Source organism: Balaenoptera musculus, chromosome 13, assembly GCF_009873245.2.
Source record: "Balaenoptera musculus isolate JJ_BM4_2016_0621 chromosome 13, mBalMus1.pri.v3, whole genome shotgun sequence".
In the NCBI taxonomy this organism is placed as follows: domain Eukaryota; kingdom Metazoa; phylum Chordata; class Mammalia; order Artiodactyla; family Balaenopteridae; genus Balaenoptera; species Balaenoptera musculus.
Window position 1 is genome coordinate 69,188,698 of NC_045797.1, and position 17,398 is coordinate 69,206,095.

The 17,398-nt window shown below is 51.7% G+C and overlaps 2 protein-coding genes across 7 annotated transcripts; one reads left to right on the plus strand and one right to left on the minus strand.

Moving 5' to 3' along the window:
• Positions 1-47: 47 nt before the first annotated feature.
• Positions 48-4,355, minus strand: ATRAID (all-trans retinoic acid induced differentiation factor). The gene is made up of 8 exons (XM_036872615.1): positions 4,211-4,355; positions 3,659-3,853; positions 3,419-3,540; positions 1,542-1,613; positions 1,258-1,329; positions 1,035-1,156; positions 609-706; positions 48-383 (listed from the first exon to the last, which is right to left on the minus strand). Exons 1-8 carry the CDS (start codon positions 4,307-4,309, stop codon positions 279-281), a joined length of 885 nt encoding a protein of 294 aa, XP_036728510.1. The 5' UTR covers positions 4,310-4,355; the 3' UTR covers positions 48-278.
• Positions 4,356-4,673: 318 nt separating this feature from the next.
• On the plus strand, positions 4,674-16,334 carry SLC5A6 (solute carrier family 5 member 6). Of its 6 annotated transcripts, XM_036872617.1 has the most exons (18): positions 4,674-4,764; positions 5,179-5,245; positions 7,793-7,902; positions 8,725-9,269; positions 9,595-9,660; positions 9,988-10,039; positions 10,399-10,466; positions 10,789-10,943; positions 11,322-11,462; positions 11,658-11,787; positions 12,416-12,504; positions 12,922-13,034; positions 13,377-13,444; positions 13,856-13,942; positions 14,091-14,272; positions 14,488-14,591; positions 14,841-14,956; positions 15,352-16,334. In XM_036872617.1, exons 4-18 carry the CDS (start codon positions 8,877-8,879, stop codon positions 15,502-15,504), a joined length of 1,917 nt encoding a protein of 638 aa, XP_036728512.1. In that variant the 5' UTR covers positions 4,674-4,764; positions 5,179-5,245; positions 7,793-7,902; positions 8,725-8,876; the 3' UTR covers positions 15,505-16,334. The 6 variants fall into 6 exon arrangements, with proteins under 6 accessions (XP_036728512.1, XP_036728511.1, XP_036728513.1 ...); XM_036872616.1 differs by lacking the exon at positions 7,793-7,902; XM_036872618.1 differs by lacking the exons at positions 4,674-4,764; positions 7,793-7,902 and adding an exon at positions 4,869-4,998.
• The last annotated feature ends 1,064 nt before the right edge of the window (positions 16,335-17,398 follow it).

Consider the following 17,398-nt stretch of genomic DNA (forward strand, 5'->3'; position numbering starts at 1 on the left):
ACCAGCTCTCCCAAGGTAGCCTTTCCCACGCTAACCAAGAGACGAAGAAGAAAAAAACAAAAACTTTATTACGGTCAACAGCACAAATGGGAGCCGGTACTAGTCCACTCCTGGACTGGGTCTACAATACGCAGGGTTGTGCAAATTTCCATCCTCCTTCCGACGGCGGCCTCTGCCTTGGGAGGGAGGATCCGCTGACCAATGATGTCTAGGAAGCAAATCTCCCTGGCTGGACTAAGATGGGGATGATCTTTAGTCAGCAGGAAGACCTATGTGGTTCATGAAGCCTTGGCTTTTCGGCGTTGAGTCCCCCAAAGGAGGATGGAGATGGATAATGTGGTGGATCCCAGAATCCCAAAGAACATGAGCAGTGAGAAGGAGCCCTGTGAATAACAGACCGAAAAAACTTCACACAGGGTTACACTAAGGGCTTACAACCTAACACCCAGTTCTTTCCTAGCATACCTGTCCCCTCACCCAGGGCAATTCTCTTATAGTTTCCTTCTCTAGGTGATTTGCATCAGCTCCTGGTTTTATGGCTCTTCTTTCAGAGAGGTACTTACTCTATGCATTTCTCTTATCCCTAATTAGAAGACCTAATTCCTCACCTGGCGCATACACTTGTAGCCATGGAAGCCTTCAGCACAAACACACTGCAAGAGACCTGGACCACCAGGTGCACAAGATCCATTCTCAGGACACATTTCTGGGAGCCAGAGAAAAACAGAGAACATCACTGGATTTCATTAGGTATGTTTCCCAAATATCTCCTTCAACTTAGATTCTCTCAACTATTTCTAGGTCAAAGGTAGAGCGGAAAGATTACAGATAATCAGAACATTGTCATCATCATCATCATCATAAGTTATTTTAAAAATATTAACAAAAGGTTAAGACCTTTTCTTTCCGAGGGGTTAAAGCTTCAGAAACCCAAACAAAAGGCACTTAAGCAACTTTACTGTCTTTCTGATCTAAATCGGAGAATACAAGGGAGGAAGGGCAGTTTCTGGACGGGTGGAGGTAAGACAGCATACCTGAGTCCCCAGTGCTGTTGCAAAGCTTCCTTTGTTCTTGGCAGGTTTGGTTGTTTATATAAAAAGTGACAGTATCCCAAGCATTAATACCTCCAGGACAGCTGACATCTTGTGGCAGTATCCTGAACACAACACAGGCAGTCATAATATGCAGCCTCAAGTTGCTGAGTTCACATCACTGCCTCTCTTTGGTTCTCTCCCACACCCCACACCCCTTACTCACAGAGTCTGGAGCTGGGTAAAGCCATGGAAGGTGTTGGCCAAGTCACCCTGGAGGGGGTTTGCCTGCAGGTCTCTGCAAAGCACACACTGTTAGCACTGTGCTCTAGGAAAACACCTTACTTCCATTCACACATGAATGTGTGTGACTGGTAATCCAGTTCTCATTCTGAGTTGTCCAAGTGTAGACAATATTCAAACATCCTTTTAGGAGTCCATCCTCAAAGACTTTCCCATCAACCCTTTGCCATAATCACCTTTTGGGAAGGAGGATAATTAACGACTTACATGATGATAGCAGTATGTGCCTGAGGAAAGTATGGACCAGGGTCCTTCAGAGAGCAGTTCTGGAGATCCAGCCTGAGGAAATAAGGTAATCAGCAAAACTGTGTGTCTCTCCCCTTCATCCAAGTTAAGCTAATACAACCCCCTTATCAGCTAATATTAATTGAACACAGCTGTGTCGGGGCCACAACCTAGGTACTCTGGTAGATGTTTTAATCCTGTATTGTCCAATTGTCACCACTAGCAACATGCAGCTACTTAATTTAAATTTAAAAAATTCAGTCTCTCATTTGCACTAGCCACATTTCAAGTGTTCAGTAACCACTAAGGTGGTTAGTGGCTACTGTATTGGAAGGTACAGATACAGAACATTTTCATCGTGACAGAAAGTTCCACCGGACAGTACTGTTCTTATCACTATACCTATGCATCTGTGCATATATTGAAAGAAATGTGTTTCTTGTCAGGATTAGTGAAACTCACTCACATTGTAATATTATGATTCTCAGATCCACAAAAGGCCGTCATATAGGAAAAAAATTCAAGTCACATAAATGAAAGTTTTTTCCAAGTGCATTTTCTACCACAGATTGGATGGATGTAAACTACTGGATATTAAGGTCCATGCCACACTATTTTTTCTTCAATATCTATTGCTGTCTGTTCCTTTATTCTACAAATATTTACTGAGTGCCTACTAACTGCAAAATTTCAGAGAATTAAAAATAACATTCAATATCTTAGCTTGCAAGTGGCTTACAATGTAGTAGGGGAACAAGACCATCACCAAAAATAAAAACAATATGAACATTAAATTACAATATGAACCGTATATAAAATTAGAGTGGTACAGACACTAAGGATTAGAGGAAGTAAAAAATAAAAAGATACTACTCTGGTTTTTAGTAGTAGGGAACATTCACAAAAGATGTTGGAATTAAAGGACAGATATGTTCTAATTTGGTGGAGGAAGGCAATTTTAGGTAAAGAGAGAGGTTTGAACAAAGAAACAAAGGTGGAATGCTTTTGGAGGTAGGAGAGTCTGGCTGCTGGCAGACCCTCATGAAGGGTTTGAGTGGACAAATAATTGAAAGTAATGTTGAAAAGGTGGGTTGGGCCAGTCTACGGTAGTTTCTGGTTTGAACTTTATCCTAGGGCAACAGACAATTATAAGTCTAATTTTAAAGCCAGAGAGTAATAAGGGAAAAAAATTGGTTTTCAGAAAGTTTAATATAAAGAAGTATTTAGGCAGATGAGGGATAGAGAAGAATGGAAGCAAGACATGTGACATTTTGAGTCTGAAGTGAGAGTGCTCTGAAAGAGGAAATGTTTAACAGGAATCTAGAGGTACCCACATGTATCTGGAGCTTGGAGAGAGGTCAAAGGAAACTAAGAGATCTAGTTTTGGGAGACACCTGCATAATGGTTGAAGCCGTAAGAAGAGGTGGATTCTCAAGAGTGTAAGAGGAAAACAATGCAGAGACTAATCTGCATAAGGAGACAAGAAGAGAAATTTTCCTGAAAGACAAACATGAATTAATGAGAAGGGGAAGCAAACCATATTCCATAGTGTCCTTCAGGCCAAAGGAGTCATTTCATGGAGACACACAGTAAATAAGCCAAAGAGTTGACAATAAACAAAAGAAACAAGCTTAAAAAAATGCTAAAAATTATGACTTTTATGCATTTCAACCAGGAAGAACCACAGGGTTGTTTACTTAGCCAAAAATGCTATAACAGATTTAAAAGTCTGAGACTCATGGTTTAGATGCCTCCAAAACAGGCACGAATATTTATCTCAAAAGCCAATCAGGCAAGCCTTGAAGAATTTGGTTTGGGAACTCTTTTCCAGTATCCAGGGATGTCTTCTCCTCCCTCACCCCAGGATGGTGCCCTTCCAATTCAGGCAGCAGCGGGCGTGCAGCATTAGCTCTGGTGTCTGCTTACAATAAAGAGCCACTTCTGACAAATTTTGCACACTCCCTGGACACTGGATGCATATCTGCAGAAGAAAGAAAACAGGACTCCAGAAAGAAAGCCAAGAAAAAAACAAGGATCAAAAGTTAACTGCCAGTACACTCTCCAGAATTCCTCTAACACAGGGCATGGAAGTGTCCTACCTTTATGTCAGGTTTACTAGAAGACGCATTTCTTCCCCTTGGAACCAGGCGCCAAAACAGCGCACCAGAGAATTTCTGTACCAGATCTTGTCCAGGGAAGGACCTCATCTTTGAGAATACTATTCGAACATGTATATTATGCCCTCTCCAATGACTTCTCAATCTGCCAGCCCCGATTTGGCAGGTATAAAAGGACTGCAGGTACACAAAGAACTCATCAAGCATTACAGAAAGTACAGTCCTGCCAACGCACAATATAGGGCATTCGTACGCTGTTAATCTTGCAGAATGGCCAGAGGTCTCGTTTGTAGAAAAAACGACTTAAAGTTATTCAACGATTAAGGAGCAAGGAGGTCAAATTTAGGTCTTTGGACGTCGGCAAGGCGAAGGCGCTGGGAGACAGCGGCGTGAGTACTCGGGAGTGGGAGCTGGCTGGGCTATGTCTAGGGAGGCCCCAGGGACGAAATCGGGCCTGCGCGGAGGCAGAGGAGTGGGGAGAGCCGAGGGCCGGCAAGCAACTGTTTCAACCCAACCTTTAATTTGCTTCAGTACCTCGGGTAGCGCCAAAGCCCTTTCCACGCTCAGAACGAGGAGTAGGGCTGCAGCCCAGGGCACCACGCTCAAAGGACTGTCGAGCCTGCGAGGGGCCATTTTCCGCCCCCTCTGTCCTTCTCGGCTGATCGCGAGACTTGTGCGTGTGGCCCCGCCTCCCAGCGTGTCACGCCCTCGCCCGGGGCGTGGCCTAGTCTGCCAGGCTAGTCCGCTGGGCCGGTCGGTCCGGGGAGGGCTAGGGGTCGCTGATAGCTGCGGAGGTCAGCGCTCTGCTCTATGTGCCCCAGTCCTCGTTCGGGGGGACTGACCACCCCCTTCTCCTATTCCCCTTTAAGCGAAGGCCTCCCCGCCACTGCTCCCTCAGCCCCGCGTTCCTTGCGCTTGGAGCCGGGGTCGCGTATCCGCAGCGGCTGGGGGTTAATCCATTTGCCCTCAGTAAACATGGCGGCGCGGCGGCGTGGGCGGGCAGGGGGCGGGACCCCGCTGTCACCCGGTTTGGCGCTGCGGGGCCGGCTCTTTGGCGGCGGCTGGACCCACGTGTGGAGACCCGGCAGGTGGGCTGGACTGGGGCGGGCCGACAGGGGGTGGGCCGGAACACAGAGGCTCGGGAGAGTGGCGTCAGGGTGGGAAGGGACGAGGAGGGGAGGGGAGGAGCGGAGAGGTGAGGGGCGGAATGGGCCGGCCTCTAGAGTGGGGGCCCGGGAAGATCGGAGGTGCCGGCGACGAGGTGGTAGTGGTCCTGCCACCTCGCGTGTGGAGGGAAGGAGAGAAGCCAGGAAATAAAGAGGGTAAGGATAATGGAGGAGCGAAGAGCGAAGGGCGAAGGGCAAACCCTGTCGGGAGGAGACGAGCCGGAGCACCCTATCTCCTTCAGCTCAGTCCTGAAACCACGCGGCGTCCTGTGTTCTGGCGAGGAGGTAGGGGCGGGATAGATGCTTCCCTAACTCCTCATTTCTTTGCCTTCCCAGAAAAAGGGAGCGATGCAGATTTCGGGAAGAACCACGGGACCGCCTTAGCCTTGGCTGGGCCACGGAGGTAAGGGAAAGACAAGCGCTGTCCCGTGGTGGCCCGGCGCCCTGACCGAAGGGCGCCAAGCGAGCCCCGGGCGGGGGGGTGGGGGGACTGAGTGTTGGCTTTGGTTAGGGTTAGCAAAAGCTCATCAAAGCTAACCAAAGCTCGTCTTCAGTAGCGTGGCTTCCCTTCCACCTACCCCCAGGTGTCTGGAATCTCCTGAAAGGATTTACCTTCAGAGGGCTGGCACATTTTCTAAGGCATTAGTAGTTACTAGCATTTTAATGAGGGCCCCTAAAGCCTTTCAGAGCTTGAGGAATTCTAGGCACAAAGACAGATTTTTTTTTAGTAATTTCTCTGGAAACTATGCAATCTTTTTTTTTACATTAATTTATTTTATTTTATTTATTTTTGGCTGCATTGGGTCTTTGTTGCTGCGCGCGGGCTTTCACTAGTTGCAGCGAGCAGGGGCTTCTCATTGCAGTGGCTTCTCCTATTGCGGAGCACGGGCTCTAGGCACACGGGCTTCAGTAGTTGGGGCGTGTGGGCTCGGTAGTTGTGGCTCGCGGGCTCTAGAGCACAGGCTCAGTATTTCTGGTGCACGGGCTTCGTGGCTCCGTGGCATGTGGGATCTTCCTGGCCTAGGGCTCTCACCCGTGTCCCCTGCATTGGCAGGTGGATTCTTAACCACTGCGCCACCAGGGAAGTCCACAAAGACGGATTTTGAAGGCATCTTTTTGGGAAGGTTTATCTTTCAGTCGCACCTTTGCCTTTTGTAGGAGTCAAAGCAATTCACTTTGTAACCAAAGTGAGAGTGGAGTTAGGGTGGTGAAGGGTGATTCTCTTTCTTGTCTGTGTATCTTGGACTTTTTAAAAGAGTCCCACAGCCCGCTATTTGTGCCCTGTGTATTAGAGTTTTAGTGAGACAAGTTATCTCTTACTTTCGGCTCCTCTCAGATGCAAATCCATGGGGTTTAGATCAGTGTACAGTTGTTGCTGTTGTTGTGGTGGTTGTTTGGCCATGCCTCACGGCACTTGGGGTCTTAGTTCCCTCACCTGGGATCCAACCCATGCCCCCTGCGGTGGAAGCACAGAGTCTTACCGCTGGACCGCCAGGGAAGTCCCCAGTGTAGCAGTTTTAGAAGGCCACTATCCTGTTCTTAGAATCATGTCTAATGAAGCCTTTGTTACTGGGTCTGGTTTTTCCTGTCTTGCCTGGCTCTCTCTTCAGCCGTCCACGAGAGTTCTCTGCATCTCATGCAAATAGAATCCACAGGAGCCCTGCCAGTTTACCCCAGCAGTAGAGGGTCTCCATTTCTGTACATCTGTTTTCCTGTCTATACTTGGACCTTTTTTCGTTTCTCCAACTACCAGCCTAGCCGTATCATTAACGCTTTACCTCTACACAGTGTTATGTGCACACAGCAGACATCTTCTCTCCTCTTACTCTCTGGTAGTTCCCGTCACCTCTTTCACAGTAATAAAAACTTGCCAAAGAGGAGTGAGAAAACTCAAGATGTTGCAATGCACAAAGGCCCAGGGCTTCTTTAGGTTAAACCTGAGTGGCCTGTTGGGAACATTGTTCTGGGGACTAACATTTGTGACTCAGTAGAACATGTGATTCAAGAGTTGCCAACTCTGATTTCCTCTCTTCATTGGCTCCAGGAGGTTCAGAGTTCAGGACTGGTTTTCATGAGGTCGTATCTTGCCAGCCAGGCAACATCTGTCCAAGAACACAGTGTAGGAGAGCCGGAAGACAGCTAGGCTGATCTTTCTCCTAGTGGGCAAGGACAAAAGACATAGTTTATATTAATCTCTCTCTAGATTAGTTGAAATCTAATCTTTGCTTCAGGAATGACTGACAGCAATTAACACTCTGCTCCAGCCCTGGTTCTGGGAGTAGTGAAGGAGGGGCTCCTGGTGAATTACCTGTCATACCTACTGACAGCATTGTTTTTTCTCCCTTGTTTTATATCATGCTGTATAACCCTAGGGAACTAGAGAGTGTTCATATAAAGTGCATAACCTGAGACATGGTGTTTTGAAAGTGATAGGTATGGTTACTTATTTATAATTGTTAACGTTTATAAAGTGCATAACACACTGCTGGATTATATAACAGGTGTTCAAAAGATGTTAACTAACATCATATTAGGCTATCTAAATCATGGGCCTCAGTGTGTTTGTTGGTAAATGAGGGGGTTGTAATAGTGATCTCTTAAGATTCCTTTAAGTTTTGACATACTGTGATCTGGTCCTTGTTCTGAGGATAACGTAGGTATATTCTTTGAGGATTAGTATTTCTTGTGCAGGAGTTAGAAAAGCAACTTTCCCATCTCTCAGCAACTCTTTTCCAGTTCCCCCTTGCACACAGTGCCAAGTGTGACTTACAGTGAAAGCCTAATCCATCTAAGAATGCTATTGAATGTGAGCTCCCTGCTCCCCATTCTGGAGCCTCTAGGGCCGAGCTGGAGTTTGGGGGCTGTAGGGTGATAGGGCCATTTGGTCCACAGCGATTGGTTCCCTGAAGGGTCCAGAACAAATAGCTGCTGAGCTTCCCTCTACCCCCAGTTCCTCGTCTCACCTCAGCTGCTTGTAGACCAGATCCTCAGCCTCTGCCCAGCTCCAGACACACAGCTTCTCCAGGCAGCTTTGATTCAGAACAGGGATTGCTTCTTGAGGTGGGTGTCTGCGCCCGTGGGATAGGACCACTTTCCCTGACTGTTTCTCTTGCCTGCAGCTCCCTGGCTGGTTTGCTTGTTTCCAAAGTGCCCCTGTAATTGTAACTCTGAACCCCTGGCTCCAGCATGTTGCCATCTCCTTTTGAATCACACCACTCTTCCTGCATCTCCTACTGACTGTGGTGTTACAGGTAGAGGAGCTGAGAGGTGGGTGGCCGGCCTTATTTAGTAGTGTTGGGGAGAACAGAGTGGTTGGCTTGGGGTTGCCTGAAATGGAATTTGGCGCTCTCGTGGAGGTGGCCTCCCTGGTGATCAGTGTTGAGAAGGGCTGCTGTTAGGACGGTGACACTGAGGATCACGGGGTGCAGGTACTGAGGCTGGGAGAATGGAGGAGGCCATGCTGTCATTCGTCTCTGCTTCTTCCTCCCTGCTGGCTAGTGGCGCCAGGCTGGGCTCTGCTGGCTTAGTACATTGTAGTGACTGGGTCTGTGCCTGCAGGATGGGGCAGGGAATTCTGAGAAGAAACATGGGCTAGAGTTGATTTTTCTTTCACTGCTAGGGTGGAGACCTAAGAAGGTTCTTAAGTTTCACAGCTGTGTACACCCAAAAAGGACTTGGCCAAGTAGTTGTCTCCTGGCCCTCTCAGTCTGCTGCTTCCTCCCTCCCCTCTCTGCCCTACCAAACCCATATCAGTACCTCCAGACCTTCAAGGGCTGCCATGGAGCTGGCTGGCCCAAATCTGATGGGTGTGGGATGCACAGGCCCAAGGGTGGGTGGCCATGAAGGCAGGATAGGCCTGACTGAGAGCCGATTTCTTTGCAGCTCACCCGGACAATGTCACTTGGTGGTAGAGGAGGATGGTGAGACAGTGGCTGGGAGTCAGATTGTAGCCACTTGCCTGCCACTGCCCAGCCGAGTGGCAGCCCAGAGCCCAGGAGCAGCAAGTGGCTGCAGGTCACAGACACAGAGAGGGTATGAGTGTGGCGGTGAGCACCTCCGCTCCCCTCCCCCCAGCCTCAGACACCAACATGGTCACATCCACCTTCTCCCTGGTGGACTATGTGGTCTTTGTCCTGCTGCTGGTTCTCTCCCTTGCCATTGGGCTCTACCATGCCTATCGTGGCTGGGGGCGACACACCATCGGCCAGCTGCTGTTGGCGGACCGCAAAATGGGCTGCTTTCCTGTGGCGCTGTCCTTGCTGGCCACCTTCCAGTCAGCCGTGGCCATCCTGGGCGTACCGTCCGAGATCTACCGATTTGGGACCCAGTATTGGTTCCTGGGCTGCTCCTATTTCCTGGGGCTGCTGATCCCAGCACATGTCTTCATCCCAATCTTCTACCGCCTGCATCTCACCAGTGCCTACGAGGTAGGTAGGGAGGAGCACGTAGGACCCCCAGGGTCAGGGGTGGAGAGGAGGAACAGGGCACATAGGGATCTGGGCCCCTGGATCTCCTTTGCCTAATGAGAGTGACAGGGAATACCTTGTGTGTTTATAAGTTCTCTCTGGTTGAAGTTGGGCAGGGTGGGAGTTGGGGGAGAAGAAGGGTGCTGTGCTGAGTGGGGCCCAGAGTGGATACGAGTTGGATATTTCCTCTGCTCCTAGGTTTCTTGAGGGAAGTTGTGTGTGAATTGTTGGGGGTGGAGTGGAGAGAAATACCTTTTAAAAAAAAAAAAAATCTACTCCTACCTAGTACCTGGAGCTCCGGTTCAATAAAGCTGTGCGGGTTTGTGGGACCGTGACCTTCATCTTTCAGATGGTAAGTGGAATGAGGATAGAAATTGAGCCTGATGCCTGGTAGGGGGAACTGGACTCAGGCTTGCTGAGGCCGCTGGAGCCTTCCTTGCTCTCAGACTAGCAAGACTGAAATTCCTGCTAGCCCCCAGAGGCAGCCTGCTTCCCATTCCTTCCGGTTCCGGCACAGATACTATGGTGGCAGCAAGCCAAACTTTGGAAGAAGGGAGAGGGAGGTGAGCCTAGGTGAAGGGAGGCCATTGGGATATTGGAGCTGAGGTCCATCTTTCCTCCTCTCTCTGCCCACCCTCATCTCCTCTTCCCCTCGCATTCTCTTTTCCATACCCGACAGGTAATCTACATGGGGGTTGTCCTCTATGCACCATCATTGGCCCTCAATGCAGGTGAGGAGTCACAGCCCCTGACTCCCAGCCACAGCAGGCTGGGAAAAACCTTTGGGAGGGGCAGGTAGAGGAGAGTGTGCAGAAAAGAATCCAACCTTGACCAGGGTATTATTTCACTGCCTGGGCCCTTGGCTGGTCTCTACTAGAGGTGGAAAGCTAATCAAACATTACCATGCCCCATCTGAATTGGTTAATCAACACCTTTTGGTGGAGCTTTGCAAACTTTTTTTTTCCATTGTGGTAAATGATTTATATCATCCTTAATGACTAAATGCTTCATATCTTACCAAGGCTTCTCTGGCTTCTCTGCTGGGAAACCCTCCTCGGGAGACAGGAATGTGACTTTTATCTGTTTACAGTGACTGGCTTTGATCTCTGGCTGTCAGTGCTGACCCTAGGCATTGTCTGTACCGTCTACACTGCTCTGGTAAGCGCAGTTAGTCTTAGGGGAGGGAGGAGAAGAGGTGAAATTGGGAGGGAGATGGGAGGAAAGGGAAAAGATGGGATAAGATCAATAGGTGGGTGGTAGATGAGATAAGAATATAGGTGAGGAGAGGGCATGACCTTCTAGGGTGCTGTGAAATGAGATGTAGGAAATGGGATGGGCTTATGGTGGGGGGTGGGGGATGAAGGTGGGGGTGGGCTGGGAGTGACATCAGCAGCTGTACACCGGTGGCGGCTGTCTGGTGCCCTCGCTGGTGGTGTGGCTTCGTAGACGTCTGCGGCAGGTGTGCTGTCTCTCCCTGCAGGGTGGACTGAAGGCAGTCATCTGGACAGATGTGTTCCAGACACTGGTTATGTTCCTAGGGCAGCTGGTGGTTATCATTGTGGGGTCGGCCAAGGTGGGCGGTTTGGGGCACGTGTGGGATGTGGCTTCTCAGCATGGCCTTATCTCTGGAATTGAGTAAGTACACCCCTTCCCCCGCTGGGGTCTGTAGTGCCTGACAGCTGAGCCCATCTAGAGCCTGCGCTTAGGGCTGTAGTAAGCAGAGGGCAAGCTGTGGAAGTAGAAGTGCAGCACTGAGGCCAATGGGAGGCTGGCACTGCAGCGGTGGAGGGTGAGCGCAGCGTTCTGGCTGGTGGTTGGGTGTCAGGATGTTTTTGGTACCTGGGATGAGGCTATGGTTGGAGGGGTGGAACCACCCCCTCCCCACCCAACCTGCTGCCCTGTCTTGAGTCCAGCTTCGCCCTGGCAGCCATCTCTCTGCCCTGCCCCCTGTTGTAGGAGGGTGGGGAAGGCTGAGTCTCTGGGGCAACAGTGACATGTTGGTGTCTCTGGCAGGCTGGATCCGGACCCTTTTGTGCGGCACACTTTCTGGACGCTGGCCTTCGGGGGTGTGTTCATGATGCTCTCCTTGTATGGAGTGAACCAGGCTCAGGTGCAGCGCTACCTCAGTTCCCGCACGGAGAAGGCTGCGGTGCTGTGAGTGCAGGGCCAGGAAGACCGGGGAGCACAGGCTGGGGGAAGAGTGGGCCCCGGCTCCACTGAGGCAGTTGGGATGGGTCAGGATGCCGGAGCACACACGCACCCATTGGGCAGGACGTGGAGCTGCCTTCTGGGGCTTGGGGACGTGCCTGCTAACACCGTCTCCCTGCTTGGCACTGGCCTCTTTTGCAGCTCCTGCTACGCTGTCTTCCCTTGCCAGCAGGTGGTCCTCTGCATGGGCTGCCTTATTGGCCTGGTCATGTTCGCCTACTACCAGGAGTATCCCATGAGCACCCAGCAGACTCAAGCAGCCCCTGACCAGGTGAGAAGGCCTCCCTGCACCCCCTCCTGGAACCCCCAAGGGGAGTGTCTGGGTGGCTGCAGGAGGGACTCCCACCCTGGGTGGGAAATGGATGGAAAGTCCTTCCTGTTCTGGAAATCTACAATCCAGCATGTGAGGATCCCAGCCCCCAGCTAATCACAGTGCCCACCCTACTGGGGCGGGGACCTACCTTCACTGACTCACCGCTCTGCACCACCTTCTCTGTGGAGAGCCGTCACACACCTGGTCGCTCTGCACCACCTTCTCTGTGGGGAGCCGTCACACACCTGGTCGCTCTGCACCACCTTCTCTGTGGGGAGCCGTCACACACCTGGTCTCGTCTAACCCTCCCGACAGCCTCATTTTACAGAGGAGAAGAGGACGCACAGCGGGGTGGCTGGCATGCTCAAGTCGCACCGCTCACCAAGGCAGAGCTGGGGTGTGGGCTGCGTCCTTCTCTCTCCGGAGCCTGCTTTCTCTCCACTTACTGTGGGGTTGCCCTCAGTGCCTGGCCCCCTTCCTAAAGCACGCAGTCTCCAGACACTGCCTGGCATATGCAGGGGAAGGGCGGCGTGCTCTGGGGAAGGGCTTCTCTGAGGAGAGCTGTGCACTTCTGCTCCGCCTGCAGTTCGTCCTGTACTTTGTGATGGATCTCCTGAGAGGCCTGCCAGGCCTGCCTGGGCTCTTTGTTGCCTGCCTCTTCAGTGGCTCCCTAAGGTACACTCTTTGACCTTTTCCATCAGGCTTGACACAACTGACCCCTCCTTGGTACAAGGTGATGGGTGGAGCAGGGGTCCCTCTGAGTCTCTCATTGTATTCGTTCATGTGTGAATGACAAGGGGCAGCTCATCTGTGTGGGACAGAGCGTATCCTCTCCTGGGAGATGCCCCTTTTTGGTGAAGGATTCTTCTTCTTTTATGATACCAGGAATTGATCTACTTGAACCAAACCTGTACCCCACTCAGAGAAGGCCAGGTGTCCCTGCCTCCCAGGCCTCTTCCTCGTCAGCCAACTGTCAGGATGGTGTTTGGGCTGCACACGTCCTCTCCTGCCTTCAGGGTGCTAGTCCCTCAGTGGGGTCCCTTGTTTTGCGTTTCTCAGCTTCTGGACTTGTCTTTCTCTTTCTTCTTTCAGCACCATATCCTCTGCTTTTAATTCACTGGCAACTGTTACAATGGAAGACTTGATTCGACCCTGGTTCCCTCATTTCTCTGAAGTCCGGGCCACCATGCTTTCCAGAATCATCGGTGGGATTATGCTTCCTCATCTCTTCAGCCGTGTTCTTTCTAAGACACACCCTAAGAACTGTTGTCCATCTGCTTTGAAACACCAGTTTTAGCCTGGGCTCAGCACTTGCCCAATGAAGCACCAACCTTGTTTACGTGTCAGGGAATTTCCTGGGGGAGGTCTCTGAGTCACATAGAGTGAGGACGGGGTGGGAGAGACCTGGAGGTGGGGCCTGAGGTAATATGCCCTGTTTCCAGGGACACAGAGGTAGTAGTTTGGCTGGGGAAGGAGCTTTGCTCTACTTTTCCCCCTTTTATTGTGTTAACTCACATCTGCTTGTTTCCTCCTTTCTTTTTCCCCAGCCTTTGGCTATGGGCTACTTTGTCTGGGAATGGCCTATATTTCCTCCCAGATGGGACCTGTGCTGCAGGTAATGACTATGGAGGGAAGAAAGCAATTTTTAAGGGAGAAAAGGAGCTGATTGAAACAAGAAATTGAAGAAGACAGCTATTGTGAAAGGAATGACATAGGGGGCAGGTGTCAGAAATTCCCCTTTGATGAGCTACCTTTAGCTGTGAACAGATTCTCAAGTAGCCAAAAGCCCCAGGGTCATTGTTGGCTGGGAGATATCTGAGGATCAGCCTCAGGAGAACCCCGAGCACATTCCCTTAACCATTTCTGCCCTCTGGAATCCTGCGTTCTGATGATTCCAGGTAGAACAGACGGACAGCTCTGACAGGTGGGGCTCTGAGGCAGTGGTGGTAGCGGTGCCACGTTGGTGAGGCTGGGGATAGAGATCCCCTGAGTGTTCTTTTCTTTTTCTCAACCCTGTCCTCCGCAGGCAGCGATCAGCATCTTTGGTATGGTTGGGGGCCCGCTGCTCGGACTCTTCTGCCTTGGGATGTTCTTTCCTTGTGCCAATCCTCCCGTGAGTGACCCATCTGGCTCCACGGTCATGTGCGGGGGTGGACCTAGGGAACGACTTGGCAGGGCTCTCACTGTGACTGCTGGGAGCTTACGTGAAGGTTTGGTGGGGCTGGCATTGAGACAAGAGAGTGCGCCGTGTCTCTGGGCAGGGTGCCATCGTGGGCCTGTTGGCTGGACTGATCATGGCCTTCTGGATCGGCATTGGGAGCATAGTGACCAGCACGGGCTCTGGCAGAGCACCCACTCCCTCTAATGGGTCCAGCTTTTCCCTGCCCAGCAATCTGACTGCTGTCACCATGGCCACACTGATGCCCTCGACTACTATCTCCAAGTGAGTCAGAGCTCACTCTCTCTCTCCTTGCGGAGAACAGCTCATTTCTGAGGGGTTTTCTAGGGGCCTTGCTAAGGGATGGCCACCAGAGGACTTGGGCCACATGTCGGGTGTTGGGCCCCAGGATTCTAGGACCGTGTAGGAGGGCGGAGCCGGGTGCCTGAGGAATGCCTGCCGCTGAATTGCTCATTGTCCTCACCCTCTGCTCTCCCCAGACCCACAGGGCTACAGCGGCTCTACTCCCTGTCATATTTATGGTACAGCGCTCACAACTCCACCACGGTCATTGTGGTGGGCCTGGCTGTCAGTCTGCTCAGTGGTGAGGGGGTGTGGCATGGGGGCACAGGGAAACAAGGACCAGCTGAGGGAGGGCGCTCAGGGGTCTGGGGTCTGGAGCTCAGGGAATCCCGGGCTCCTGGGTGCTGCCTGGAACAGTCACGCTTCTTGGTGGAGCTCGGGGAGGTGGGCGGGGACTGGGGGTTTAGAGCCCTGAGAGCAGGGGGAGAGCAGGGGGCCGCGGGTGCCCCCTGGTTACACAGTAGGAACCTCGGGAGCACTTTGTCTTCAGGCGGAATGCGGGGCCGGACCCTGAACCCTCGGACCATTTACCCAGTGTTGCCGAAACTCGTTGCCCTCCTGCCCGTGTCCTGTCAGAAGCGACTTCACTGCAAAACCCTCAGCCAGGTAGCGCCTCTGTTGTCAGATCGCCCCTCCTTTCCCTCTCAGGCTACTGCCGGCCCCCTGGGCTCCTGTGCCTCCCTTTTCTTTCTCCTCCCAGCCCCCCTTTCCCTGGTGATTGGCCTGAGCTGGACTGTCCCGCAGCAGCTGCCTGGCCCCTTCCCACAGGGGAGCGGGGGCTTGGTGGGCAGAAGGGTCTCGGCCCCGAGAGGCCACAGCTGCTGGCCTCTTGTCTCCCTCCTCCCAGCCCCGTGCTCATCCCCGGGCCTGCTCCTCGTCGGTCTCCTTTCTAGCCAGGATCAAAGCAGGGTCACCTTTCCTGCAAGAGAAAGGGGAGGTTCCTTCACCTCCCCTTTGCCTCACGTTCACCCCACCCACTCCCTTTGCTCTGTGTTCCCCAGGATCTCTCTGTGGACACCGCTGTGTTTCCAGAGAAGGTGAGCAATGGGATGCTGAGGGGCAGCAGAGACAAGGAGGCCATGGATGTGCCTGAGGAAGGCCCAGCCCACCAGGGGATCAGCCCCACCTTCATCCTTCAGGAGACCTCACTGTGATCTGGACTCGGGACCCAGCCCCAGAGACCACCCTGTGGCACAGGAAGGAGTTCCTTGGTGATCCTCAGGGGTGATCAAGGACTGGATGACCTCGCCCACACCAAAGGACCTTGTTCTTGGGAGCTTGTGCTGCAGTAGAAACTGTCATGTCACGGGAGGTGTGAGAGTAGGACAGGGTTTTTCCTTGTTCCTTGCCAGTCTGTTCTCTAGAGAACCAGGCTTGCAGAGGGTAGGATTTTGCCAGAGAAAGGGAGAGAGACGAATCCTCTGGCAAAAGGATAATGGCTTCTGATTCTGCATCATCAGGCTCCTTTGACGTGAATAGAAATAGCAGTGCTGGACCCACTTTGTCAAGATTGACCATCTCCCCGTAAAACTCAGCTGCCTTGGCCAGCTGTTGCTTCCCTCGCAGTCCCCTTGGAGCACACATTCTGTCAGCCACAAAGGGCCCCTGTGGCACTACTTTCAGGTTGTCTGTGATACCCAGGCCCCTCTCATTATCTGTCTACCTCCATTCTTGAGAGGGAGGTTTTGGTGTCCCTGAGAGGCGTCTCGGAGCATACAGGGATATTCATCTCTCTCGCGTAGAGTAGGGAAGCTTTCCACCTCGCTGCCCCACCCTCCACCTCTGTAATGGGTACTTGGGGACGGGGAAAACGTTAATTTAAGAAACTAAATTCCATGACCCGGCCCACTGTGGAGCGTGCCATCCGTCTGACTCCTGAGCCACGCCACCCTAGTGGCATTTGGTCATTCGTGCTGTTTCCTTTTGGAGTTTCTTCCCCACATATCTTTGTTCCTAGGGAATAAAAACTGCTATTGGGCTAGAATTTGGGCTCCTGTACTGTCTGCACCTGCTCTTGTCCACCTTAGTGCTATCCCTGGCGAAGATAAAGAGCCCCTCTTCCCATGCACAGGTCTTCCTCTGCTGAGGAGAGAGGCACGGGACCAGTGATGGCTTGGTGAGGTTTCTGGTCTCTCTGGCTGATGTGTCTACAGGGGGTAGCATTGTGCTTATGGGGTGGAAGGTGCACACTTTCCCTCTGCTGCTTCTCTTCCCCTGTGGCTCAGTCTGTTCCCTGTCTCACCCACCACGTCCTTGACCAGAACAGTCATTGCTGCTCTGAGAATTTTCACTTTGGGACAGGAGGAAGAATGCTGCTATTTGGCTTTTAAAAATAGAATATTCGAGGTGGACTTTAATGGTCTTGTGAAGAACACTTTGCTCATGCCCACGCACACCTGGTCTCTAGCTCTGCTTGGCCCCGTCCAACTGCCCAGAAACAGCTCTGGGCAAGCTCTCCAGGCCCCTCAGCAGAGACTTAGTTCCACACACATCCATGGCCAGTCCCAGAAAATGCCAGGTTGACTCTGCCCTGAGGTCTGCCCTCCTCTTGACAGCCCCCCACCTTGGGGCTGAGGGCGACTGCTCAGCCCACGTCCCCACCCAAGCCAGCTGCCAGAGTTGTAGACCTAGCCGGGCTCTCATTTATTCATTCTTCAACATATTTATCCATCACCCACTTCATTCAAGGGCCTTACCTTGGCTGCCATCTTAGAGCTAAGGAAATGACTGTGCCACCCAGGGACTCTGCACCAGGTGCCACCGTTGGCCTTTGAGTTGCCCCTTTTTGTCATAAATTCTTGCATTTTGGCTATATTTACATAGAAAAAGGGGAGACCCTACAGGACTCAGAACTTTCAAGAATTATATTTAAGGGGAATGGTAAAAAAAATTCATTCTCCATATAATTCAGACTCTGTAACAGAACACAGATGTTCCTTTGTCTCTAATGCAGTAACTTATCTTCGTGCAGCGTTTTAAAAGTACCATTTAATGATTGAGGGTGGAGTCTAATGGACAGACCTGGGTTCAAATACTGACTTCAGTTAC